General features: G+C 40.7%; 1 protein-coding gene across 3 annotated transcripts in view; it reads left to right on the top strand.

Annotated features, from left to right (window-relative positions):
* The window catches only part of PCDH15 (protocadherin related 15), a 353,826-nt gene that overhangs the window by 61,861 nt on the left and 265,126 nt on the right, over positions 1–26,839 (top strand). For all 3 annotated transcript variants that reach the window (XM_035537720.1, XM_035537702.1, XM_035537711.1), the window contains exons 3-4: positions 21,496–21,656; positions 25,404–25,559. In XM_035537720.1, coding sequence (XP_035393613.1) covers positions 21,496–21,656; positions 25,404–25,559 — 317 coding nt within the window. The remainder of the gene's footprint in view (positions 1–21,495; positions 21,657–25,403; positions 25,560–26,839) is intronic.

The following is a 26,839-nucleotide window of genomic DNA, read 5'->3' as shown; positions in this document are numbered from 1 at the left end:
AGGTCTTCTTCAAAGTCGTATTAAATGTGTTATCCACTTAACCACATTCTTTTGGCCTCCAAATATCATCTTTTCTGCCAGTACAGGCTGTACTGTACATGCGTGCTTTCTGTCATCAGTCCTGCTCTGCTTCCATCTCCTCTTGGCCCCGCAGTTGGAAGGCAACACACGAGGTGGCTCCGAATCTACGTGCTCCAGCTGCCCTACCTGGGCTTCCTCCTTGTTGAGGAATCTGTTCCCTCCACCCAAATACCTTCCACCTGTTTTTTTTATGTTTGATTGAAACAGACCGAGGAGTTCTGAGATTATCATGGGATCATCAGATAGTTGGATGAAAGTTTATTTCCTGCATCCCATTTCCAGTCAAGAGCTGGCCAAAAAACAAACTGCAGGTTTGAGAGAAGTGCAATAGAGAGAAGTTTGGAGGATTACGGAACAGAGAGGGATGATTTTTTTCCTTTTTTTTTTTTCTTCTTTGTTTACTCTGTAGGAAATGTGTGTCTGAACAGGAACCCGGGGAAGGACATTTAACAATAACATATGGGAAAATCATAAGCAAGGGACACCAAGTAAATTGTTCGCTTCTCTACTGTTTGGGCAGAATACTGCTTTGGCTCTACTCTTATTTGTGTAAGCATAATTACAGTCCTACAGTATTAATCTCTCAGAAGTTGAATTAAACTTATTTAGTATAATTTTAGTGTCTCAGAAACCTGTATTGTGAAGCTGATTTTAGTGTCTCAGAAACCTAACAGCCATAAAGTGTTTGTGTTCAAAGACAGAGTGAAAATATGCTTGCAAAGATTCATGTGATTTTCTTTGAAATGTGTGCAACTGTACGAAACAGAAGAAATACTTATTCTAGACAATTCAAATTTGGGAAAATCTGCAACAGGAGGGAACTATTAGATCCTTATCTGTGCGGGCTAAAGCAGTGCATCGTGTTTAGTTTGCCTCTTTTTACCCATGGCTTTCAACTTTTTCCCCTTCACTGACCAAAGCAAACAAAAGAATATATTTTTTTGTAATTATTTTTCTGCCTTTTTTTTTTCACTTTACTATTTTTGTAGGCTTGTCAGAATATTTACTGAGCTAAAAATTGGGTGGAGGTTTTAGTTAATCTAGTTTTATGAAGATAAAAGATAAGACTTGTATTCATGAAAACTTCAGTAATTTAAAATTTTGCATTATACAGTAATTACTTAAAATACTCTCTCCTATGATGGATGTGATTACACTTCAGAACTTTATTCTGTTTGAAAATTAGAAGTTACCGTATTTTTTTATGCTAATGTTGGAATAGAGCCTTTATTCAGTGTGTCCATATATTCTCCACCCAGAAAGAGGGATCTTAACATCTTAAGTATTTCTCCATTATGCCTGTTAAAGTATAATGAAAAGGCTTTACCTTAAAGAAGGTCTTTTTGACATTCTTTTTTCTTCTAAATTTGGCAGGTAAGACACAAATGAGATGGAGCCTCCTGGGGATGAGGCCAGGAGGTGTTTAAATCACTTGTGCAGAGGTCTAAGTAGATCATCTAAAACCACTAACTTTGTATTTCCTGCCAACTTGATTAGCTTTGTGGGCTATAGATTTGCTTAGTGTTCAGGAACACTTAGTATTTCAATATCTGTGCAATTAGAAATTTTCTTAGACTCTTCTACAAGATGGCTGCTTTGCTTTTATGGCTAATATATCGGTGAGGTTTTCAGTGGTGGATTTCTTGAGGACGTGAGCCCCTGGGAAGCTGCAGCACAGAGCTGGCGATGGAGTGAGAGGCTCTGGAAGAGGTAGGTGGTCCCTTAACTCTGCAGAGCCATTTGTGTAGAGCCAGGAGGCTACGGAGCTGCAGTTATTTTCTCAGGTGAGGGAGGTAAGACATTGCCAGAAGATGGTTTCAAAGGCAGTCTCAGAGGTGTGTAAAAAGAACAGCATGAGAGAAGTTCGTAGCTCACTGTAAGGCTTTTGCAGTGTAAAATAGCCAATATCTGTGGGGCCAAGTGTGGCAGTTACCATACATTTAATCATCATGAGCACACAATCCTGGATTAGGCAGCCCATGTGAATTTAACAAAATGGATTCTTGGGGGCTTAGGGTGCACAGAGCTCTCCACATGCCCTGAGATGCAATTTAGAAAATTGATGGCAGTGTCCAACCCCCCAGTCACACTGGCCCTATGCAGGATTAGGGCACGTGTGCGGGATGGCAAGCTTTCAGGTTAATGTATTTTGAGAAGTTAGCCTTCCCTGTTTGGTTGCTGTCCTTCAGCTGCCACGCAGGAACCAGTGCTTTGCAATTGCACCTTGCTGAGGGCAGAGTTTATGGTTTTTAAATGCATTAAGTTGGTTACTTGTAATCACATGCTTGTTTAAGCTGGTTTTTTGGGTCTCTCCTTGTTTCTCAAGGCCTTCCTTGGCCACTGTGCTGCAGGGATGTAGGACTGAGGGGACTGAGACCTTGGGGAAGTTAGATGCTTCGGGTGCTGATTTTGCCTTTTAAGTTTGCCTTTGAAAAAGTGAAAATAATGTGGAAATAAATTAAAAGACTGTCAAAGCTGTTTTAAGGTATTATCCATTGACAGTTTTATTAGTAGAAATATGAAGTAAAATTATACAGTTTGGACTTCGACAGTTTTCCTTGTGTTTTGAAGTACTGCAAAAAAATCAGCAAAAATCCCTCTGCTTCCCAGCCCTGAGCACTTATTGCCTATGGTACCTAGAGGCTACCAGAAATCAGAACAGAAATGATGCACTGAAAGTTCTGATGGTTAAAGTCTGAATCCTTTTGTGCTTATTTTTATTATAAAAATGAGTCAACATTCTCAAAAATCTGTTTTTAATTACCATCATACAGGTAAGCTGCCACCAGTAATTGAGTAACACCATGACCTTGAGCCTTGTTGAATTGTCCCAGGTGAGCTGAGTGAAGCTGATTGCTTCGGCTATCTTGTCAGCTGAATCAGTAGAGCACATGAGTGCCTTGGATATGAAATATCAAAAAAAAAAAAATTTGCACAAGAAAAGAATTCATGAGGCGTGACTCTTTCATAATGTGTATTTTGTGCTCGAAGTGATAGCAGAAGTTGCATCACCAGGCAGTGCTGGACCAGGTGGAATGCATTGATCCGCTGTGTAGGAGGAGTTTTTGCATGACTGATGTGCCCTGAGCATGGGCCGGCCACGGTGAATATTTTGCTCATGGGTCTCACGAGAGAAGCAGTGAAATGTGGGAATCCTGCTCTGAGCATCCCACTAGATGGATTTTCTATGCTAGCAGGTTCAGACTTTCTTCTTGTCCCCCTCCTGGACGTGCTCAGTTAAACCATGTCCTGCTTCTGTATGCTTCTAATTCCTAGAGAAGCTCTGTTCTTGTGGTCAGTTTGTGAATCCCAGATTTAACCCTGGAGGGTTCCAGCTGCAATCTTGAGCAGGTGATGTGGGAAAGTGGATAATGTGCTGTCGTGTTGGGGCTGGCATGTGAGCAAGGCATGCTCAGAGATGAAGTTCTCTAACAGTGTATTTGCTGAGATCCTGGGTCCTGTTCTGCCCATGTGTGAAGCATGTTTCAGTCAGCAGCTTGCATGTGGGCAAATTTTCACAGGGAGAAAGAAAGACACATTTCTGATGAGAGTGAACACTTTGCTTCATTTCAAATGCCTGCTATAAAAAACAGGCTAGAACTACTAAAAAGTGCAAGGATTGTTAATAGGAGTAAAGAGAGATCCATCTTCAGCTGTTTTTTTTTTTTTTCATAAAAAATACTGTCTTAAGATGCAATCCTAGTTTTATTTGGAAGTAAGCTCAGCTGGTTAACCATGGTGAGTGGTATAATAGCAAGAAGTTTGGCTGCTGCTCAAGTCAGGTGGTACCAATTGTGCACATAATCATGAATATGTTTTATCATTTCAGTGATTTTTACTTTGTTACGTGCTGAGTTTTTTTTTTTCCTTTTAGAATTTGCTTCAACTGCTTGATAAAGCAAATGCCTAAAGTTTTCGTTTTCATAGGGCATAAAATAGAACAGCAGAAACAGCTAATCTCAAGTCTAATACTTTATTCTAACCTGGCTTTTCTACTTTAAGAGGACTTTCAGATTACATGCAAAATCAAATGCTGTAAGCTCGCTAAAAGCCTCCTCCAAATGTTTGGTTTCAGTCCACTTGATAACTTTTTCTTTATGCGGAGACCTGTTCCAGGCAGCCTTTTAGTGAGTGTGATTTCCCTTAGGAAAAAGATTATGTCTGCCTGAAGGGAAAAAAAAAAAAAAAAACACAACATTATTTGCAAGGTAAGTGATGAACAGGTTAAAAACCTCTTATTACACTCGTAGGCTGGATACCTTCTGCTGGGGTTTCAGGGATGTCTGAAGCAGTTACCTGTCTCTGAGGAACAGTGTGGCTTTAGCAGGTTTGGCTTTTTTCCTGATGACCACACTTGTGCTGTATAAAATCATTTTCAGAATGGAACATTTGAGTGCGGTAAGGAGTTTGGATTTGAAGTGTTAAGGAAGCCAATACTCGAGGTTGTAAAGACGATGAACAAAACAGTGTAGAAATGCAGAAAGGTGACATAATACCAAGTACTTGTGGCTTTTATATGTCTGCAAACATCTTAAAGTTCATACCAGTGACATAGATCAGCCAGATTGTGTTTTAATGGGAATAGAATGGTGTGGAAAGACATTAGGCTGATATTTTTTTCAGTCTGTCCATTATGATCCATCACTGCTTCTGCTTGCTATCTCAGTTGCCTGATTCTGCATGCTATTACAAAACTGCTGGTGGAGATTTGTTAACCACTCATGCTAGTTTTTTGGAATTCTAATTAGTTGATATTAACTCAATTCATGGGAGTTTTTGCACAGTTGTAGGTCACAAATTTTCTTCTGTCGATCCCATAGAAAGGGAATGGTAGGCAGTAGTGCACAGAAAGCTGAGATAATGAAGATGAATGCAAGAATTCTATATGAATCTTGGTATAGGTACAAATGTAGGTCTGTGATGGTTTTCTTTGTTTTGTTTTGTTTTGTTTTTTTTTTGTTTTTTTTTTGTCTGACTGGATGGTGCTTGGTTGTGCCTGTTCCCTGCATTTCTCACACACCCTCACTATTCCCCTTCCTCGAAGCCCAGGTTATTAATGTATCTCACTTTCCAGCATTTGCAGCTGGGAGGCTAGAGCCAAGGCCAGGCTAAGCAGTCAGGTTGGCGCAAGGTTTGGGAGAACATGACATTAAATACTGTGCCTTCGTTATTGCATGGGGTGTGCCAAGAAAATCCGAGTTTTTGTGGTTTTTGCTGGATACTTTTCAGCAGGAGGTAGCAGGAGCGGATCGAGAGGATGTATAAGCATCAGGAAGTTGTGCTTTTTTCTTCTTCTTTGAAGGAGAAAACAGATACATGTGATTATTACAGCACACAGTAGATGCCTAGGAAATACTGAATAATAAATTATGCAGATAGCCATAAGCAATGTTTAGGTGGGCCTTTTATGATTTTAATAATTCAACTTTGGAGCATGGTGCTACAGGCTCCTGCTGCTCCTCTCTGAACGGTAGGTAAACAGGCCCCAGGATGGCTCCAAATTAAGCTGAAAACATTCAAAGTCATTTAATTTACACCTTCAGTGGCCATTGCCTGATCACGGCGCTCCCAACTGAATGCTTGATCTGTTTCATTATTTATAAATTCTTGAGTGTTTAAAGTGTAAATGAGACTTCTCTAAACAGAACCAATAAGCCCCAATGTTAATTCGCTTGAGTAATGGCTAAAGGAATTGAAAAGCAAACAAGATTTGCAAAATCAGTCTTTAATATATGTATTTGTGATCTGACATACTGTGAAATGTCCCTGAGAACTCTAAAACAGATTACCTGCATATGCAGTTTGCTCACGGAAATGTGATGAATGGATAGCTGCCCTGCACTCCGTCTCTGCGGGTTGCGTGCTGAAACCCTCGTTTGGGTAGAATAGTTTGCTTTTGGATTTCACTGGCCAAAGACAGACCCCAGCGTACGCCTGCCTCCTGTTTATCAATTTTGTTTGTCTGTCCTGAGAGCTCAAGTCCCACCCCATTTGCACAATCCCAGAGATGTGTTTTAGGTTAATTTTGAAAGATGACTTTCTATTTTGAGAGGCAAACCTAGTCAAAGCTTGGCTTTTCCTGAGTGACAAAAATCTGTGTTTACAAAGAAGCATTCTTTCTAGAATCAAAATGAAAAATAGATGTTTTTATATTTCCTTCAGAATGGAAATAGAAATATTGTATTATTTTAGAAAAATATAAATGAAATGGAAATGAAACAGCCAGACCCTCTGATTTCCACATACCTTGTGTATAAAGGAGCTGATGCCCAGGAGGGAAGCGTTGGTCGAGGAGGATGAACCCAAGGACCTTTGCTTCATGGGTACCTTCTAAGATCTTGAGGCATTTACTTCCTGAGAGAGCCAGGGAGCCCTAATTGTTCCAGCTTGGCTGATTCTTTGTAAGTTGAGTGTCTGGGACTTGTAGGTTCTCCCATTCAGTACGAGGAACCGAAAAGCCTGAGGTGGCCCTAGCTGTAGGCCTTCCTGCTCATCTGCCTGCCCCAAAGCTCGAGGATATCCCCATGCTCTCCCAGGCACATTATTATTATTATTATTTTATTTTTGGGGAGGTGTTGGGGGAAGGTGAGTGTATATTAACAGGTACAGGAACCCATAAGTGCCAACTTACGCTCTTCTGTGTTCCTGGTGCGTGTAGGCACCAAGAGCCTTGTCTTGTGTTCCCAGGTACCAAGACAAATAAGTCAGATCTCTGATGAAAGCCTGTTTGAATTGCAGCAGTGTTTGTCAAAGTTGACTGAGAATATATCAAGGAACTTAAAAGTTGTTTCATCAGAAAATGATTGATCCTCTCTTGAGGAAACTCAAGGACTGCAAATACGAACATTATCGTACATGTTCTGTAGTTGCCAAAAAAAAAAAAAAAAAAAGCATTTGGCACAAAGTTAATGCAGGGATACTTGCAGTTTTCAGCACCATTTTTTGCAGATTGTTTTTCATCACCAGAATTGTTTACCCCCAATTTTCAGGTCAGTGCTGTGGCGGGGCTTCCCAGATGGGCCAGCTCAGAATCGGGACTTGGTTCTGTGCACATGGTGACTTTGCTGTGTCTGGGCCTTATGGGTCTGTCTTAATTCTGAGGCACTTGACCATATAGCACAGACACAGTAAGTTTAAATCTGAAGTGTGTTGTGCTAGAAAATAGCACGTGTGTCCTGGGCTCCCACTAATGGCTCTGTAGTCACACAGCTAAGCCTTGGTTCTGCTTTGTCCTGGCTTGGTACCCACTTGGCAGGTGAAGAGTAAATACAATATTTACTAATGTTTATTAAAATAGTCTCAATAAAATAAAATGGGTCTGAAATAGAAATGAGATTGGTATTGTGATAATATATTTAAATGTGAAGGCTTGAATACCCTTGGGAACATCACTGCTCTTTTAAATGCAAATTATTTTGTTTGCAGGTACCTAACATAATAATCTATGCACATAATCAGAGAATTTGTATTCCCAGGAGCTCAGTTCTAGCTTGGATATACATGAACCTTGCTAATATACATATTTTTTCCCAAAAATACCAAAATAAAACCAGGAGTTTTCAACATGGAAAGGTGTAATAAGCTTACTTGCTTACGGAAGTGGTAACTTTCTTTTTCAGTGCAAAAGCTAGTTTACTGCATTTGGTACCGTGGCAAAAAACTTCCAAAATTCATTACTTTGGGGTAATTTCTATGTTACAACACGTGGCAGAACGCTGCTGGAGTTCTGTGAAGTTTAACTTTCCTGTGGGCACCTTCAGCTCCAAGGTTTCCCTGTAATGGTTCTCCATCATCTCCGAATATTTAGAAAGGCAAAGAATAACTTTTCAATTGTGACTTTCATAAACTGGACCATATTCAGGAAGAGGTCCAGTGTGGGAATGGAAGCAAGACTTGCTGAGGTTTTTGCTGTGTCTCACAAATAACAAGACTGTAGAATAAAGAGCTCTGTGCTTTCCTGTGGCTCTGACTGTAGGGATTTTTTTCCTGATGAAAGTTTGTCTGACATTCCTAAAAACATCCGGTGCTGCAAGTCTTTTCTTCCAAGAAGCATTATGACCTGTCCTGAGGCTAGGGTGGAGGTGAGGCGTTCTTATGTCTGGCCCTTCTTCCAGCACCTGAATCCAAGGCTGCCATCTCCAGATCAGGGGCAGCAACAGCAAATGTACACCACCTTGTACGCCGTTGCTGTTTTCAGTCAGGCTGCTTAAAAACAGGCTCTGTATTTGTTTAATGTCAGTCTGAGTAACCTCTGGCAGAGGGCAGAATGGTCGACTTGTGAGCAGCATCCCTGATGTGCTCTGGTACACAAGGGGATGGGACTCGTGTATACGAAATATCCTTCCTGTTACAGTTGTCTCCCATGCAGGGAAACTTTTCTTCACCAGCCAGAAAAATGAGAACTTTTTGAAGGGTTCACACTATTTCAGATGGAAATGTATTTCATATTTTTGTATACTGCTGTGGCAGTTTACAGTGTGATAGCAGCATCTGACACCAGAAGGCCTCTCTGACTGTAGCAGCACGGGATTTTTTTCACATCAGTGAGTTCATGCCATCTACACTCTGTTGTCTGACTTGTTCCAACCTCGTTCATCTGCTTTTCTTATAGGCTGGGACGTGGTGTTTGCTCTTGTTCCTGCTGTACTGTATTGTTTTATCTATTTACATCAGCTTTAGCCATGTTGAAAGTTTTCCGTCATCATTTGACAATGAGGAAATGCAGGGGTAATCTCTTTGCTTTTTTATTTTTCACAAAAGAGTGTTTTGAAGCACAGTAAAAACTTAGGGAAAGCTGATTAGATTCCCTTATCAAAGGATGAGGCAACCTGCTCAAGTTCCAAATAGTGTCATCCTTCAGAAGTTTGACTCCAAGTGATCGTGTTGTGCCTATTTATACATATCCTCTTTGCTGTTGCGCAGCATCACCTTTTACATCACCTCCAAGAGTAGCTATTGCCAGCATCTTCTGGGAAGTGAGACAAGTAATGGTGTTCGCTGGAGTAGCCCCAAGACTTTTCATCTTGCTGCTGACTGTAGTATGTGCGTTTTTACTACTTCTGTGCTGTCTACCAACAAGATTTTTTTTGGATTATTATCTTTAATTTTCCCAGGTATTGTAGCCTATGTATTTTTTGTCTCGATTGTTGTTCCATTGTGTGTGTGGATAAGTTCATAAGGTAACATTTTCTGTTAATGGTAAATCTCTTTCATGGGTCTGGGAATATTTTTTTCTGAGTTGGCAGTTTTTGTGTAGGTAACGGAGAATAGTGTGTTAGCCTTAGTAAATATGGCTTTGGTCCCATTTGCTAAATTAAAAATAAAATACGGAAGAGGAATCCCACATTTAAATTTTTATTACAGCAGACATTTTACCCTGGTGGAGTTGCCAGAGACTCATCAGCCATCTTAGCAGATATGAGGGGGTCTGGGGGCCCAGGAGGCTGCCAAAAGCCCCTGGCCTGGGGGGCCCAGGCTGTGCCACAACCGTGAGCTCCCCTCTGGCTGTTCCAACAACTCGGGCTGCTCGGCTGACCTGGGAAGAGGGCAGCCTGCCAGTTGTTCAGTGTGTTTTGAGCTCAAGGTACAGTTAGCTCTGGTGGAAATGGTGCCTTGGGCAAAATATGACCAACGCCTATTCAATGTATGCAGCCGTAAGCTTTTTAAAAGCTTTGGGAGAAGAGTTTGTGTGGTTTGGAAATGCCTCAAATGTCTCTCTTAACCCAGTAAGCCTTTGGACAAGGGAGATCTCAACCCAGGATGAAGGAGATAAAATTCACCTCGATTTTTGAAAGTAATTTGGCAAGTACCTTTAGCAAAACCTCTTTAAAGAATGAAAGTGTCGTGCAATAAGAGGAAGGATGTTTGCACTGATAGATAAGCAGCAACAAAAAAAGAGCAGCATGGCTGAATCTCACAGTACAGAGAAGTCACTAGTGGGTTCCTGCAAAACTCTGAACTAAGACCTGAATATTCACAGAATCACAAAATCACCTAGGTTGGAAGAGACCTCCAAGATCACCTAGTCCGACCTCTGACCTAACACTAACAAGTCCTCCACTAAACCATATCACTAAGCTCAACATCTAAATGTCTTTTCAAGACCTCCAGGGATGGTGACTCAACCACTTCCCTGGGCAGCCCATTCCAATGCCTAACAACCCTTTCAGTAAAGAAGTTCTTCCTAATATCCAGCCTAAACCTCCCCTGGTGCAACTTTAGCCCATTCCTATCCAACCCCCCCCCCCAAAAAAAAAAAAAAAAAAAGGAAGCACTCACACAACCCCTGAGAATCAGCAAGAGCTGTTTATTGCCGGGACATCTTGCAGGCAAGCCTGCAGGATGTCTGTGGTGTTTGGTGGCTCCAAGCTAATGCTTGCGATGGAGCCTGAGCAACGAGTAGGGGGCTCGCCCGGCACTCCTGTGATGCTGTTGGTGCTCTCGGATGGCAGAGCACAAAGACATGCCGCAGTAGTCCCAGGCCTGTCCCGGCAGAGGTGGATCCACTTCCATCCGTTCCTCCACATCTGGTGGATCCAGCTCCATGGGCTCCACGGTGTTGGGCACAAGGCTAAGCCAGTCCTTGCCCGGGACTGCCCAAATGGGGTGCCTTCCGTCTGGAATGTTCTCAGGCCAGGGTGCCGAACCAGGGGGTCGTCCAGTCCCATGCCTCAGTCCCACGCCAGTGTCGGCTTGATTTTCATGCATGGGTCCGACGCTGCCCTCTGGTTTACGGCCATTACTGGGTCCCGCACTGTGCTCCGGACTATGGGCACGCCTCTGCTCCCCGCGGCTGTCTGCCTGATGCTCCCGCCTTCGCCCCACGTCACCGTTGCTCCTATGGTGAGGCCCAGGCCCCCTGTCACTGGGTGTGTGAGGGGGCCGGCCTGTTCCCCGCATCGTTGCGGTGCCAGTGGTACCGCCTGCATGTGTCTGTGGGCTGGGTGCCAGAGGTCCCTTGGGCACTGCTATCTCTTGTGCCATCGGTGCTATCCCTCTGCCCATGACACATCTCCTTCTGCTCAGGTGCATTCCTTCTTGGTGCTTCACCGGACGGCATCGCTGTCCTCGCACACCAAGGAGGCCTGCTGCTCGCCTTGCTCTTCTAGTCTTCCTCCTGCCGCACAAGCTGGCAGTCAGAGGGCCTAGATGCTCAGCGAGTGCTGGGCCAGCTGCAGGGGGCCTGTTTTATAGGGCCCGCAGCAAAGGCGGGGCAGTGGTGGCCACTGTGACCTCAGCAAGCCTCTGCGATGGAGTGGCCCACGCGTGGCCAAAGGCGGCTGTGTTGGGAGCGGCCTGGAAGATGCCCTCACGTGGACAAGGAGGAGGGTTGGGGGGGCTGAGGGCCCCTTTTCTGGGGCTGGCTCCCCCGGGCCATTTGGCTTGCCAGAGAGAAAGGCTGCCCCTCGGCCACAGGGACTGCCCTGCACCTCCCATCCTGTGTCCTGGGTTTATTTTTAACACTGGTTTTTAGGCAATTTCATTCTATTCTTTACGGAAAAGACCAGAAGCAAGGTGCATCTTCAGCCCTAATTCCCATGTGCGCTTTGTGCTCCGAGAGAATAATTTCTTCTTCACGTCACATCTCATCTAAATCCCCCTTCCATTTGTTCAATATTCAGCGTATTTATAAATTTTCCAGTAGTAGTCATCTGGCTAGGATGTCCAGAGTAATTTAAAAAAGGGGGAGGAGGGTGGTGTGTGCAGGGAACTTTATTATTGACTCAATAGGAGAGTGAATGGCAGATGAAATGTAATCTAGGTAAATGAAAAGTCATGCACATAGGGCGAAAAGTTGATCACAGCTTCATATCTGAAATAACTTTTAAGTGGCTATTATCACCGCGTTAAGAACTGGGTTTTATTGAGGATTTAAATTAAAAAAATAAAAGGAGAACTAAGTGGTTTTAGCAGCAGCATGCATCACCGGAGCTGGTTAAAAAAGGAGAAATGAAATGCTAGAAACTGGTGTGGCTACTGGAGGAGGAGGTTCTAGGAAGCAGCCAGTGCTTGCTCAGGTGTTGTGGGGGGCAAGCTGCGATTTACTCCAATTTACCTTGGGTTGTTACTGTAGTATCTGGGAGCAGGAGTCTGGATTTTGCTCTGGGTAGTCTATGGGCAGGCTGGATGGGGCTCTGGGCAGCCTGATCCTTGTGGAAGGTGTCCCTGCCCGTGGCAAGGGCTGGAACTGGCTGAGCTTTAAGGTCCCTTCCAGCCCAAGCTGTGCTGTGATTCTGTGGCTGTTCTGTGAAGGAAACTTCTCTGCTGAGAACCAACTTGTATAGCCTGTCTTTAGATAGAAGTAACGGGTTCTGTTGAGGTATGGAGAAATAAATTAATGGTATGTTGAAAATCAACAAGCTTGAGTCAATCCTTGGATACTGGCATGCATTACCTACGTAATTTAATTTTCTCAGTACAGGCTTTCTGTCGGGTGCCCTTGTAGAAGATAATAGAAAAATCAACGCTAGTGGCCTCGGCATGGGGCCTTGCGGTGACCTTCCCCCGTAAAACATCAAAGGCGGAACAGGAGGACCCTTCTGTGTGAACCAGGCAATTATCCTGCTGCTGCAACTCCAAGCATTGAAAAAAAAAAAAGTTTTTAAAAAGGGATTTCTGAACAACTTATTTTGTGTTTTTTTTTTTTTTTAAGCATTCAGAACTCATTGTTTTCACATTTTTTTTTCCCTATGTGACGAAGGATAGGGCACTTGTTTTTGTCTGAGATGCTTCTTTGTTATCATAATTTTTCAGGATGGGGTTTTGTGCAAATTGTATACAACTTGGACTTGATGAAGTAAAGTTGCAACTTGTTAATTTAGGCCACAGCCCAACCCCTGGCTTCTCCAGTCCTCAGCCCCATTTGTGTCAGGACAATGTACTCTCTACAGCCTGAATTATTTTTTCCTGCATCCCTGGTCTGTGTGTTGGCTTGCTTTAATCTCTGCTTCTCTTGGTGCTGCTGTGTTAATCTCTGCTTCACTCTTTACTTTTTGCTTTTTTATCCCAGGCTTCTTTCTCTCTCTTCCCACACTCAATCTTTACATGTTTATCTTTTGCTTGTCCTCTTAGAAGGAGGGGGAAAAATAGGGACCATCATACTTTCCTTCTCCTGTTTTCTTTTGATCCTTGTTATTTTTCTGTGTAGAATGTAAACGCTGTGGGTCAGATGTCTCAAAGTGACGTATGAGTCACTTGAAGTAATGAGGTACATCTTCTGTGCCTTTATGGGGCTCTGATCATATCACTAAAGAAGCAGAGGGAAGGCGAGGAGGAAGGTGTGATTCCTAATATCCTACAGGCAGGCGTATGTACGCTCTGAACTAAGTGGGATCGCAGTGCCGCTGTCTTTCCCCCATCAGGAAACGTCTTCTACCATTTTGCTGCATCCTTTCAGCCTGAGGCAGAAGTAGTTAGTGCTAGAGCTCTGTCTTTGTGCTGGCTAGGAAGAGGTAAAAAAAAAAAAAAAAAAAAAAAAAAAAAAAAAAAAAAAGGAAAATGTGTCACCTTAGGTTATCATGGACTCAAACCAGTACTGTACAAAGTCTGAAGGGTAGACCTTTTCCTCGTAGTACTCAGATTCTTACAGTGGCTCCAGGTGGGAAGTCATAAGGTCTAGGTGGATTGACCAGGAGTTAAAGCCTAAAATTTGAATTTGTCTTAACTCCTATTTTTTTGCCAAAGTAATGGGCTGGTTTTAGCTGTAATTGTTCAGAGACTGTGGCTGCATACAGAGCTGGAAGAGAGGAGACAGGGCAGGAGCACAGGAAAATAATCCTGAAACAACCTTGGAAACTTCTCAAAGATCTCTACTGATGATGTGAGGAGAAAGAATTGGAAATGTGTAACCCTAGAGCCAGCTTTGCAGAATCATCCTATTCTTTTGTTCATAAAACTGCAGCATGGTTCTAAGTAAGTTCAGGATAATGTTCAGAATTTACTTTCTGCAGTAAGGTTTTCATTTTCCTGAGACTTCTTATTTATTGCTATTTAATCCATCCTTTACTATAGACATACACCTGCAAATGTAGAAGAATAAGTTTATGATCCAGGTTTTGCTATGAAAACTCTATAGAATGTCAAAGCAAGCAACTACCATTTCAACTGATCCATCTAATGCCTTTCTATAAGAAATTAATCTCCATTTTCGAATTGCTTTACAGTCAGTGGCAGGCAGAGGAAAGCAGTACAGAGATAGAGGTATTTTATAATGCACATTTGTTCTATCTGAAAGAAACCTGGCATATTGCACACTGCGTAAAAGTTGCTGAAGAGTCACTAAGAGGAGGAGAAGCAACTGGATGTGTGCAGGTGAAACTCATGTTCTGTAGAACATTTTTAGTGGTCCTGGGCAGGCAGAGGTGGGACTTGCAGGCAGAAACCTTCCTGAATTTCTAAGTTCCCTCTGCCTATTCTGGTCTCTACTCAGCCAACAGAAGATGCAAGAGGGTAGGCACCAAGGAGAGTGTCCTTCAACCTTTGGTAGAAGGTTATTCACCACTGGCAGTGTCTGACATTCGCTTTCCCAGCTCTGTACTTGGACACCAGCCAAGATGCTGCTCATCTTCACCACCACCAAGAATAAGCATGCTGGCTTGCTGCTCTCCAGAGGTGCTATCTGTAACAACTGTCTCAGGAGTTTCTTATTTCTGTAGGGCTCCCAGTTCTCACTATTCCAACTTGGTTGGTTTTATTTATTTTTTAATACACAAAGCCTAGAGAAAAAACACCATTGTTTTAGAGTGCAGAAGTGATGAGTTTTCTTTCATCTGTTGATAATTCTTGGTACTTGCCCTTACCATAGCTCAAAGAGTTGAGCACGTGTGTGTTTATGCCTTTTAACTGCCATCTTTTTTCTTTTTTCTTTAGGAAGCTTATCTCCTTTCCCATAAGTAAATAAGCAATATGTAATATTTCTCATTTAATGTACTGTGCCTCTGTGGGTACAATGCGTAGGATAGTTGATTCTTCCTTAAAGTCACTTCTTCCAGATGGATAGCATGCATAATTCTCCCAGGCTAAATACCACAGGCTGAAAAATTCATAACTTTTGTTCCAAGCTGTAGGAAACACTGTGTTTGTTTAATGTAAATTCCCTGACATGTTGCTTGGACTTGTTATATGGACTTGATTAATATGCTGAAATGTAAAATATGTTCTGTGCGAACAGCAAAATACTATTTTTGACTGTTTAACCTTTTCATACATCAATCAGTTGAAGTAGTTGCTAATGTAATTCGGTGATGTCAGAGGTTAATCATGCTGTTGCAAGAGGCTTTATCTTTTTTGTCAACTTTAGAAGTAAGAATAACAAGTTTTAGACAGTTCTTGAAGGAAGGATAAATACATTTGGATGATAAAATCTTCAGGCTGTACTTCCGTCTCAGCGTGGGCTTCAGCCACATAGCTTGTGAGCACTCCTGTAGCTTTTTGTCTTTCTGTGTTCCACACTTGATCACAGCTGGAAGCCCATCAAGTACAAAGGACATGAAACATTATGCACTGTTGTCTACAACATCCTCATGAGGGTAAGATGTGTCCAATTTGTATTTTGTACTTGTGCAGAATCATGGCTTGCTTAATTGGTTGCAGTTAAGTATGGCTCTTTGTCACTGAGACTGACCATCTGGGATGTGTAAATCCTTAGTCCCGTGTTCAGGCATGAAGTTGAGCCTTTGCCTGCTGCACCACTTTGGTAGCATCAGTGTGGAGTAGCGATGTGCTCCATGTGCCTTGTGCTCAGCAACTGTGGAAGGAGAAATCCTGCTCCTGGCTCTCTTCCATCTTTTCCGTCATCACTTCAGGTAAGAAGACAATGAAAATTTCATTGCCTGGAGAAGGTTATTCTGGGAGTTGTTGAAGGACAGCACAGTCACTGGTCACAGCCAGCACAGGTTCGCAAGGAGAAAGTCCCGTTTAAGTAACTTAATTTCCTTTTATGACAAGGTTACCCACCTAGTTGACCAAGGGAAGTCAATAGAGTAATCTTTTGGTGTTTCAGTAAAACTTTTGACACAGTACCTTTCTGGACAAAATGTCCGGAATATAGCCAGACAAGTACGTAATATTGGGGGTGAATGATTCACTCTCAAGGGTGAAAATAGTAAATGGGGTTACATCAGACTGGCAGCCAGTCACCAGTGGGGTTTCTCAGGGCTCCATTTTGGGGCCAGTTTTCTTCAGCATTTTTATAAATGATCTTGGTGAAGGGCTCAAATGCATACTAAGTAAGTTTGTATATGATACTGAATTATGAGAAGCTGTTGACTCCTTCAAGGGTGGAGAGGCCTTGCTGAGAGATCTTGACAGATGAGGTTTGGGCGGTCACCAACACTATGAAGTTTAACAACAACAAGTGGTGGATTCTACACCTGGAAAGGGGCAACCTGGTGTGTGCGTTCAGACTGAGAACAAGATGCTGGAGATCAGACCTGCAGATAGGGATCTGGGGGTGCCGGTGGATGAGAAGCCGAACACGGTCCACCAGTGCCCTGGCAGCCCACAGGGCTGACCATGCCTGGGGTGCCTCAGGCCCGGCGCTGCTGGCCGGCCAAGGGAAGGGATCGTCCCGCTCTGCTCGGCCTGCTGCGGCCTCGCCTTGAACACTGCGTGCGGGTTGGGGTGCCGCAGTACCGGAGGGGCATAAAGCTACTAGAGAGCCCCAGAGGAGACTGTGAGAATGGTGAAGGGCCCAGAGGGCAAGGTGTGTGAGGAGCAGCTGAGGGCCCTTGGTTTGTTCAGCCCAGAGCAGAGGAGATGAGGGGAGGCCTCATGGCGGCCTGCAGCTTCCTCATGGAGCTTGTGGGTCCCTGCCAACTTAGGATAGTCTGTGATTGTGTGATGCTTTTCTAGAGCTTCCAATTTAATTTTTATATCTGAAATAATATGTGTGGAAGTAAACAATCCCCTTTTTTGTTTTGTAGTCTTTGAATTTAGGAAACTGATGTGAATGCCTTGTAACTACTGAAAGCTGAGCACTGCAGGTTTCGTTCAGCTAGGTTCTGTTCTCTGGTTCATGTGCTGGCATAAGGGTTACTCCCAGGCCAATCGTAATTCACTGGCTTCTTAAAGAAAGGGCTCTGCTGAAATGTTCAACTAAAATAATCCCTAGAAGTATCTAAATCATTTAGTAAGTTCTCACTGAGTACTAAGGGTCTGCTCTCTTTACCAGAGCATAAACAGCTAATTCCGTATTTCATGACTTTTGTGTCTGAGTCCCTTGTAATGTGCTTCCCATGGAAAGATCACCTTCTCCTGAGATTAATGTGTACAAACAAACACTTCCCTGTTATTTCAGTCTAATGAAGATTTTCAGCTTCTGGATTCATCTCAAAGGGATAGTGTGGTGTACAACTATTGTTACAATATTTACAAATAAAGCAGCAGTGCTTTATAAATTTTATTTCTGTTGGCTTCTTTTGTAGCTACATGTTGAATAATTCCCACCAAGCTCAGATAGCATTTATGAGTAAATGTCGTTGTTTTCAGAAGAATATTATCACACCTGAAAATAATATTGCTCTTTTTATGTTCATTTCTTTTTTTTTCTTTTTTTTTTTTTTACCTAACTTGCTTGACTTTGATTCCTTGAGACTGGTTCCATATTAATTCCTTTTAAATTTGTATAATCTTCCCACATGACACCTCAGTGATCATCAGGCATCAGTGAAGGTGGATTAGCAGTCAAATCTTGGTCTCCACACAAGATGAAAAGCTATTTTAAGAATTGCTCTGCTTGTGTCAGTATGAAATCTAACTTTTCCATTAGTCTTTCCTTAATTAGTCAGGAAAACCATCCCAGGTCAAAAATAGTCCCAGGTGTCCTTTTCAATGATCCGTGCACACAGGATGGAAGCACAGGGAATTGTGCTGAAACACTACCGAGCATTTGGATATGTTGAGTGTAACTGAGATACATGAAACAGGCATCTGCATGGACCACCTCCCTCCTTGCTGTGAAATTCAGGATCCTTACTTGTGTCCTCTGTGGACTTTGAACAGTCCCCCACCCCCCACTAGTGTAAAATTGAAATTCCAGTGTAGTTCCAGGAGAAGGTATGTTACTTCTGTAACAAGGTAAAAAACTTAATTTCAGGGAGAACGTCACTTGGGCTTTTCACAAAAACGTTATGAAAGCTATTGTATTAGTGCATTGCCAATATCAAGGGATGTGTTTGTTTTTGCATGTACGGTGAGTTTATGGACAAAATGTCTATTTGGTTGCATCAGACTCTGCATGTATTCAGATTTATTACTTCCCTGGCATTTTAGGTCAAGGACAGAGGCAGGATGTAAGCACCAAAAAAAATAGATATAAAAAACAAACAAAAAAAACCCCCACACACAAAAACACAATTTCAGATTTTTTTGTAGTTTACAAAAGTAATATTTTAAGGATGATTTTAAAAATGGCTTTTTTGTGTACTGCTGTTTCTTGATTAGAGACTATGAGTGCCTTGTGAATTTCTGAAACAAACCCATTGTGCTTTTAAGAACAAAGGAGTTGCTGAAAACAAAGCAAGTAGTGCTTTGTTAAATCAAGCAAATATCTATTATGGAGTGCAACAGAGAAGAGTCAAATTGGATGGAGAATTCAAAGCAGTAAGGTCAGTTAAGTAGCAGTGTTTTAATAGAGACTGTACAAAATTCATCATTGCATCAAGATTTTAAGTTGATTAAATATTAAAAAAAAAAAGTATGTAATTGTAGTTGCTTTTTTTCAGCTACATTAAAAATTAAGTTACTATTTGATCTGTTTAGCCCTTGCTTAAGGTTGAGTTTGGCAGAAGCCAATTTTCTGGAAACTAGGCAAAGGAGGGTGAAGCCTCCGTGGACCAAGAGCAACAAGTCAAACGAATGATGTGTGTTACTGTTTTACAGTGCTTTCCCCCTTGCATAGATGTTGCAGTCCAAAGTTACTGTACTTTTTTTGCCTGTAAGGAAAACAGAGTGCCGTACTTAAAGTACGGAAAGGGCTTCTGCTATTAAGTCCTTGGGTCTTGCCCCTTCCAAATGCACTCAGTGCCATGAGGAATTTATACACGCCTTTGAGGAACATAGTTTTTTCTCTGATCACTTGCGTGCACTTCTTGGAAAGGTGATTGCTACCTTCTCACAGGGGCACAGCCCTGCAGACTTATTTAATTAGCAGTCAGAGCTCTGCCACAATTACTGGTATAACCCCTTTTGTGCCACATATGTTGGGTATGTGTATAGGCCACATGGCTGTAAAGTTTGAGAGCAATTTCCCCTCACTACTGTCCTTTCAGTCAGGACCTACTAATGATGGATTATTACCTTTTTATAAGCTGGAGTGTTGTGGAAAACAGGGACTAACTTTCATTATAAGACAATCTTTTATTTATTTTTACACTTAAGTTTTTAGAGACAGAGAAACACTTCTTGTATTTCACAATTGCTGAAGCATCCGAAGTGTATCAGCTTGAAGTTGTGAGAGCTTCATGTCTTGCTGCCTTTTGCCATTAGATGTCTTCACAACCTTTGACATGGGAAAGCAGACAGAAGCTGTTGCTGCTTTTTCCTTCCCCTATTTCCTAGTCATGTCATCCGGTTCTTGCAATTGCCCCAGCTCTTACATCCCTTAAGCTACCCCTTTTCCCAGCAGGAATATGTGCATGGATTATTTTCCAGTAGTTGAAGCTCAGGTAGCCTAAAATGCCTTATGTGGTGACAATCACCGGTGGAAATTGGAGATTATTATTTCCCTTTGGAGTCATTTGAAGAGAGGTGTAGGGCCTTATGTTGGTAATGGAGTTGGTAAAGATGTAGCCAGAACTTTGACTTCACCTTCAGGTCTGAACAAGAAGACTAAGAAGTTAAAAGCACTCAAGCCGTTAGGGTGGTCATGGTGTTTGTTGTCTTGGTTGTTTTCAGGGAGGCTGGTTTTGGGCACCTTTTCAGATGATCTCAAATTTTGGTTGCTAACTTCTTTGCATCATCACTGAGGCATAATTATGAGGGCAATGTACAGAAGCTCGTGGATTTTATTGGTGATTGGACATAAACACTTAAAACTGTCACAGAGTTGGCAGTCAGCTTGTTTTTAGTGGCGAAATACCCTTCCACTAAAACTGGCGGTGGCCTCTGGAAAGCTGTATGAGCTTCAAGCTGCTGGGCTGGGCTAACACTGTACAGAACCTCTCACAAGAGGTTGTGCCAATAGCCCCAAAACTGTGTTTCTCATGTGGCTAAAAGGTTATTGTTCTTCCAATTTAAAAAACTTTTTTGCTCTAAAGTTACAGATGCTTGCCAGTGTTTGTTACTGTCATCTCTAAAACAGTAGTTTCAAAATAAACAGTTGAAAAACCCTTACTGTGGGGTTTTCCTCAATACAATTGTAAAACTGTAAAGAGACCAATAATTAGTTTTCCCATTTTATCCATAACAAAGCATCATTCCGACTCAGAGCCCCTCTCCGTACAGATTAATGTATTTATAGAGTCATTGTCATTGTAAACTGAGGGTGTAAATAAACTTTACTCTGCCTTTTGAAACAAATTATTTGGGTCTGCAAAACATGAGGTTATCTGATAAGTATTTTTCACCAATTTAAATGTTCTACAGCTAGTGACAGTCACAGATTTTTTTCTTACCTGTCAACAAATTTAAACCAAGATTATTTCTTTTAATGCTTTGTGTGAAGAAAACTGGGTAGTGTTAATTCTTCAGCAAAAAATGGAATCTTAGGGAAGTGTTCATAGGTACTGTGCATGCATCTCTGAGACTCTGGAGTATGACATTCATGGTAGTTAGCAATGCTTGACATTTGGAAAGGAAGCTGGAGTGTAGGCAAGACTTAACTGACATGATGGGACAAGAAAAGAAAAGCACATTATACGTGTTGAGTACATGTTTGGTCCTAATTGGTTTCCCTTTTGTCTTGTTCGACATCGTTTTCTTTTTGCTACAATCTAGTTTTCTGTTGAAGACCAATGTCTTTTTTTTTTGTTTTCTTGTAGAGCTTTATGTAACTGGTTTTTGTTGCTGTTGTGTTTTTTTTTCCTCACCTTGTTGTGTTGTACTTGCTACGGAAAATGTGTTTCCATTTTGGTTGTTACTTGATTGCATTCTTTTGAGGTAAGATTGGGGGATGATTACTAAATAGAGGAAAACAAAGTGATAATGTTAAATAGTTATCTTTGATGGGTCTAATCCTCAACACAAGTTATTTCACGTTGTTTTTCTTTTCTTCTAGTATTCTCTGAAGTAGCTTCAGTGTCAGAGGTGGTTTTTCACTCAAGATAATCAGACTTCTTAAACATCACTCAAAACATAAAATACCAGAAACCTGTGTTAGAAAATTGTATTTTTAGTGTTGCCATTATTATGAAAATATATAAAAAATGTCAATGAATGCATAAATGTCTCCCTTGTGTGCCCTTTGTTTTTTTGCAGGCACTATCCTGGTTGACAATATGCTGATCAAAGGGACAGCAGGCGGCCCAGACCCCACCATTGAACTCTCCTTAAAGGACAATGTGGATTACTGGGTGATCCTCGATCCCATCAGCCAGAGGTTGTACCTAAACAGCACTGGCCGAGTTCTGGACAGGGACGTAAGTTTGGAGTTTGTGGTTTGTTTCTTTTTCTCCCCATAGACTTTATTTTCCGAGTCAGTGTATACTTGAAGAGTGATCATAAACACAAGAATTGCTAGAACATAATAGCAGCATCTATCTTTTGTCCCCAGATGAATGTGAACAGAGTTAATTTGATTCTTTGTAAGGACTTACTGGGAGCAAACTTGGCTATGTGCATAACAATATTATGTGGGCAAACACAATAATAAAGAGCAAACTTGGCTATGTGCATAACAATTATATGTGGGCAAACACAATAATAAAGACAATAGTTGTGTGAATTAGCAGAAATACTTATTGCACCAAAATTGTTTATTGAATTAAAAGCATTTTTATGTTTTGCTGCTGTTGTCTGGGAGAAGTCCTGCTCACCTCATGTCCCATGACACTCAAAGCCTGCTCTACCTGTGTACATTAGCTTATGACATGTAAGAGAAAGCAAAGGAGTTGTGCATATTACAATTCACATTTCAATTTCAATTTACTTTGCAAAGCTTGACATACTCAGATGAAAATGTGCTAGTTTTTTGTTTGTTTTTTAATATAAGGTAACGCAAAATTTGTGTGGTATGCTTTTTCCTAGTAGCATTAAATGTTTTTAGGCAAGTTTGATTTTTTTGTAGAAAGAAAGATTATAAAAAAAGGAATGTTCTCATCTATGGTAATTTCATTAAAGAGGAATGCTTTTTAAAAATACAGACATTGTCTTGATGTTACAACATTGCTGCAGTTCAGCAGAATCTGCAAGAAAAACTGGCTTACAAGTGACTGTAAGCAACATGGAAAGCGTGATTTAAAGATCAGGAGTTCTCCTTGGCATGCATGAAAGTTTGTTTTATATTGGCTTGATCGAGTAATTTGTCTTCTCCATGTATTTAGAGGTATGTTCATTAGTATCAAAAACAACATGCAAAATTATCATTTAATTTTAAACTTTTTTTAAAAAAAAGCTAATTGAATTCAGCCATTCTTAATTAGCTTTAATTCACAAACTATTTTAAAAAGTAAAACAAAGGTAATTAACACAAAACATGGCAGAACAGACCTGTGGACAAAGGAGATCCTTGTGCATCAGCCAAGAGGTGGCATAGCCTCCAGTGCCCAACAGCTGGCTGCCTTTGTGATGGGCAGGAGTTGGAATGCTGTGTTAGTGACAGTTTGTCTAACCTCATAAATGCTTTACGTCCTTATGAATACATAGGCACTTCTTGCAAAGAACAGCACTGTAGACTCAAGTCACAAGGAAATGAATGAATGGTATAAATTTGCTTAATTTACATATGGGTAATAATGTTTTTACATTAGTTTTTATTGGATTATTTCTTCATTTTTACTATGAACTAGGAAACACTTTGGAAAAAAAAAACAACTAGTATTTACAGAAGGTGGATTCAATACATTTTTATCCCTAGTGCTGCATAAGATTACTTATTTGTGTTTGCTTAAATTTATAAGGGTATGAAAAGAAAAAATGAGATTTAAGGTAGTAATACAGATTTTGGGTGTGAGCCCTGCTGTATCTCTCTTCTGTGGTCTCAGTGAACCTCAATTTAAGTTGCAAGTCAAAAAAATGAAAGCAACCTGTGAAAACCCAACCTGCTGATCAAGTGAAAATGTGGAACTTATGCCATGAACTTGATTAATACATCTCTCATCTAACAGGTGTTTCCAACCTTCAGAACCAGAACTATACAAACCCCTAAATCAGAAAATCATTTGGGAGTGTGTGCAGTTCTTTGTTTCTTTGTTTCTTTATTTGTTTAACAAAGAAAAGCTGCATTTCTCATCTTTCAAGTGAAAACTATGTGAAACCTTGTAGTACCAATAGATTTTTTTTTATTAATTCCAACCTTAAAATGAAGTTTTTGATTACAGAGCAGAAATCTGAGTCTGATTCACAAATGGTGCATATGTGATTACATGCAATATGGTTGGATGCTCTTCCCATTTTTCTCGTGTGCCCGCCTGTCAACCCTCTGCTGATTCAGATAACCCAATCTCATTCTTTCTCTTATTACTTTTCTTGAAAGAAAATCCAATTAGAATCCATTGACTGATTTTACTGAGAATGACAGTACGTTTTTCCAAATAAAATTGGATAAAAAGAAAATTCCCGACTTCCCTTCCAAAACTTCAAGTACTTAGGAAGGATGAATAGAGATCAATCAGAACCGGAGGGGAAAGAAACTGCTAAAATGTGTTAGGATAACTTGTCCCCAGTATGATAAACAAATGGTGCTATTATGTATTATGTATTTACATTTATTGTCAGTAAATGTCAGAATTGACAAGCATTTATTTACAGATCTGATTTCAAATCTAAGCGCTGACCAAGCAGAAATAAAAATAGTTTTATGCTGCTATACCTCAAGAAAAGGGAAAAACTATTTTTCACATGTTCTTTGCAAATCCACAACATCACGGATCTATGTATCTGCGGCTACAAGCAGCTATCATTTTCTTAGGTATCACTAACAACTGCAGATGATCTCAATTGCATTTTTAACTTATTAAAGATGGTCTAAAGATTCCATGATTCTTGCAAAGAATGCCAGCTTGCAAAATAGAGATAATAGTTTTAATTTAATTCAAGTTTTAATTTAAGTTAGCAATTATATTTGGTATATTCCTACCTGTGTTAGAAGTAGAAGCACCTCACAGTTGGCTGCAGATTTTTACAGCAATGAGAAACCCACTATTAGATAAAGGCTCGTGCTGTACCTAATTGCTGAGAAAGTTGAGTGCAAAGAGTTTAAGGAAGAATCAAAATTTCATGTAAGATCTCAACAACAACAGAAAACCACCTTCTTTTCCCACGTCTGCTGACTCTTTAAAAACTGATTAGTGCCACAGTCTGAAGGGTAAAGAAAGCCATATGGTTCTAAAATCCATAATTTCAAAACTGGAAAAAAATCAGTCACTCAGAGAAATTGTAGCATTTAGAATGAGTGAAAGCATAATTATGCAGATACATAATTATGGTATAATTTTAAGTCTCACAATCTCAATACAAAAAGCTGTTTGTTCTCTACAGTACAGTGAATTCATAGGCATTTGTAAATTATGCTTTTGAGTTGTTTAGTCTCATGAAGACTGAGGTCAATAAATACAGAGGATTCTTCTTTTGTCCCTTCCCATGTGTGCTTGCTCTCTGCTGACTGTTAGATAATAAATCAAAATGGAGTTATTTTTATTTGAATATTATGGTGTTCAGTGTAGTAAACCCAAGACTCTGGATTGTCTATACGTAGCAGTGACCAAGTTGTTTTTAAATTACTTGATAAATGCAAGCAGTAGAATTTTTCATTTATTTCTGACTCGACCTTTCCATTCAAATATTAGCCAATCAAAGGTTAAACTCTGTGCCATTCTCTAGGTGTCTTTCAATAATCGGACGATAATCAAAATGTGAGGGCTAATCTTGCGGAGGATTTTTGGATGCTGCACTTGTTGTTGCATTAGCACAGTCAGACAGCAAAGCTCAGCCTGCGCAGCGCAGCTTTGAGAAGTGTGGGTCTACCTGGAATGCTGCCGGCATGAGTTGTAGCCAGGATGCTCTCGGAGAAGCTGTTTAAATACAGGAACAGTACAGCATCAAACGTGACACAGGCCGACGGGCTACAAGTGAACCTGAGCAATATTAATATCGGTGTAGCAATTAACTCTCCTGTTACTTCAGTTCACATTTTGACTATGTATTATAAAATATATTTTCACTTACAGCCACCACTGTCCATTCAATCCATTGTGGTGCAAGTCCAGTGCGTTAATAAAAAGGTTGGCACCATTATCAACCATGAGGTGCGGATTGTGGTGAGAGACAGGAATGATAACTCACCTCGGTTCCAGCAGCAGCAATACTACGTGGCAGTAAATGAGGTCAGAATTTTTTTTTTGTTTCTTTTCCTTTTTAATGTTTTGTGGGTTCATCACTAACTTCACCAACTTCAGTTCTTTCTCTTCTCATTTAAAAAAGCAATAAATTCAGTGGCTTTTAAATCCCTTCCATTTGTGTCACTTTGGAGAAACACACCATGGCCAATATACTTAAGTTTTTAGCATGAAGGCTATTCTTCCTATTTCCTGACAATCAAGAAGATAAACATACTTTTCGCCAGGATGCTTATAATGGAAGAAACTAGAATCTGAAGCTATGGCTTATTGAGTAGTAGCACTAATTTACATTAGATTACAAAATGTTTTACTGCATTACACAGCTTTATCAACAAACCTGAAAGTAAAACAAATATATTAATGAAAGAGAAATGTAGAGCAAATAATTCAGAAGTTTTTATTAGGGATATTGAAGCTTGGTAAAGTGCAACTTATCACTGTTTAAAATGGTGCCTGTGAATTGAAGTCTTTATCTTCTAGTGGAATAGAAATCTTTGGATTGGACTAATCCAGGTTATTTGAAGGATTTGGTTTTGGTTTTGTTTTTCTTGAGGTGGTACAATTTACATTGCATTTTTTATTCTCATTAGAGATTGAATAATCTGCTAGTAACCAGTACAAAGGATGTGTGTTTGCAGTAAATCAGTATTTTGGAGCTTTTATAATAAGAAGTGGAAGTGGGGAGTGTATGTGCAAAAGTGGAAATGTCCAGAGTGAAACTAAGAGGAGAATGGAAAGACAGATCTGTCTTCTCTGAGTAAAGATGGGAAGAATTACCATAAATCTGTTAAATACCAGAGCACTAATTTATTTATTTGTGAAAGAGCACAAATGGTTTGGTGTTGTTGGGTTTTAGTAGTGTCGTTGTTTCAAAATTTTTTTCCTAGTTTTGTGTTTGAGAGATGCAGCTTCCCAATGTGTCAGCAGCGTGTTCTGTTAGGATGAGTTTCTGCTTTAAGTGACCAAGCATGTAGGCAAGTGATGCAGGAGTGGGAAAGCTGGCTGATGAGTTCAGGACTAATTAAGACTAAAATATAAAGATAAGAAATGAAGGAAAACCCCACATTATTTTTGAGTAGAGACCTAAAAATGAGATAAGGTTATACAGGTGTATATCTATTATTTATGTATATATATACCTTTTGGTCTCTGTATATACAGTACCTGTATATATACCTTTGGTCTCTTTGCTGGTGATGATGTGGGGAATATTAAGTGAATGGCTGGCTGAGTTTGTACTAGAGCCCTGCTGCCCTCCAGCACTG

This window comes from Cygnus atratus, chromosome 7, assembly GCF_013377495.2.
Source record: "Cygnus atratus isolate AKBS03 ecotype Queensland, Australia chromosome 7, CAtr_DNAZoo_HiC_assembly, whole genome shotgun sequence".
Lineage (NCBI taxonomy): Eukaryota > Metazoa > Chordata > Aves > Anseriformes > Anatidae > Cygnus > Cygnus atratus.
This window is presented reverse-complemented; position numbering and strand designations above follow the sequence as displayed.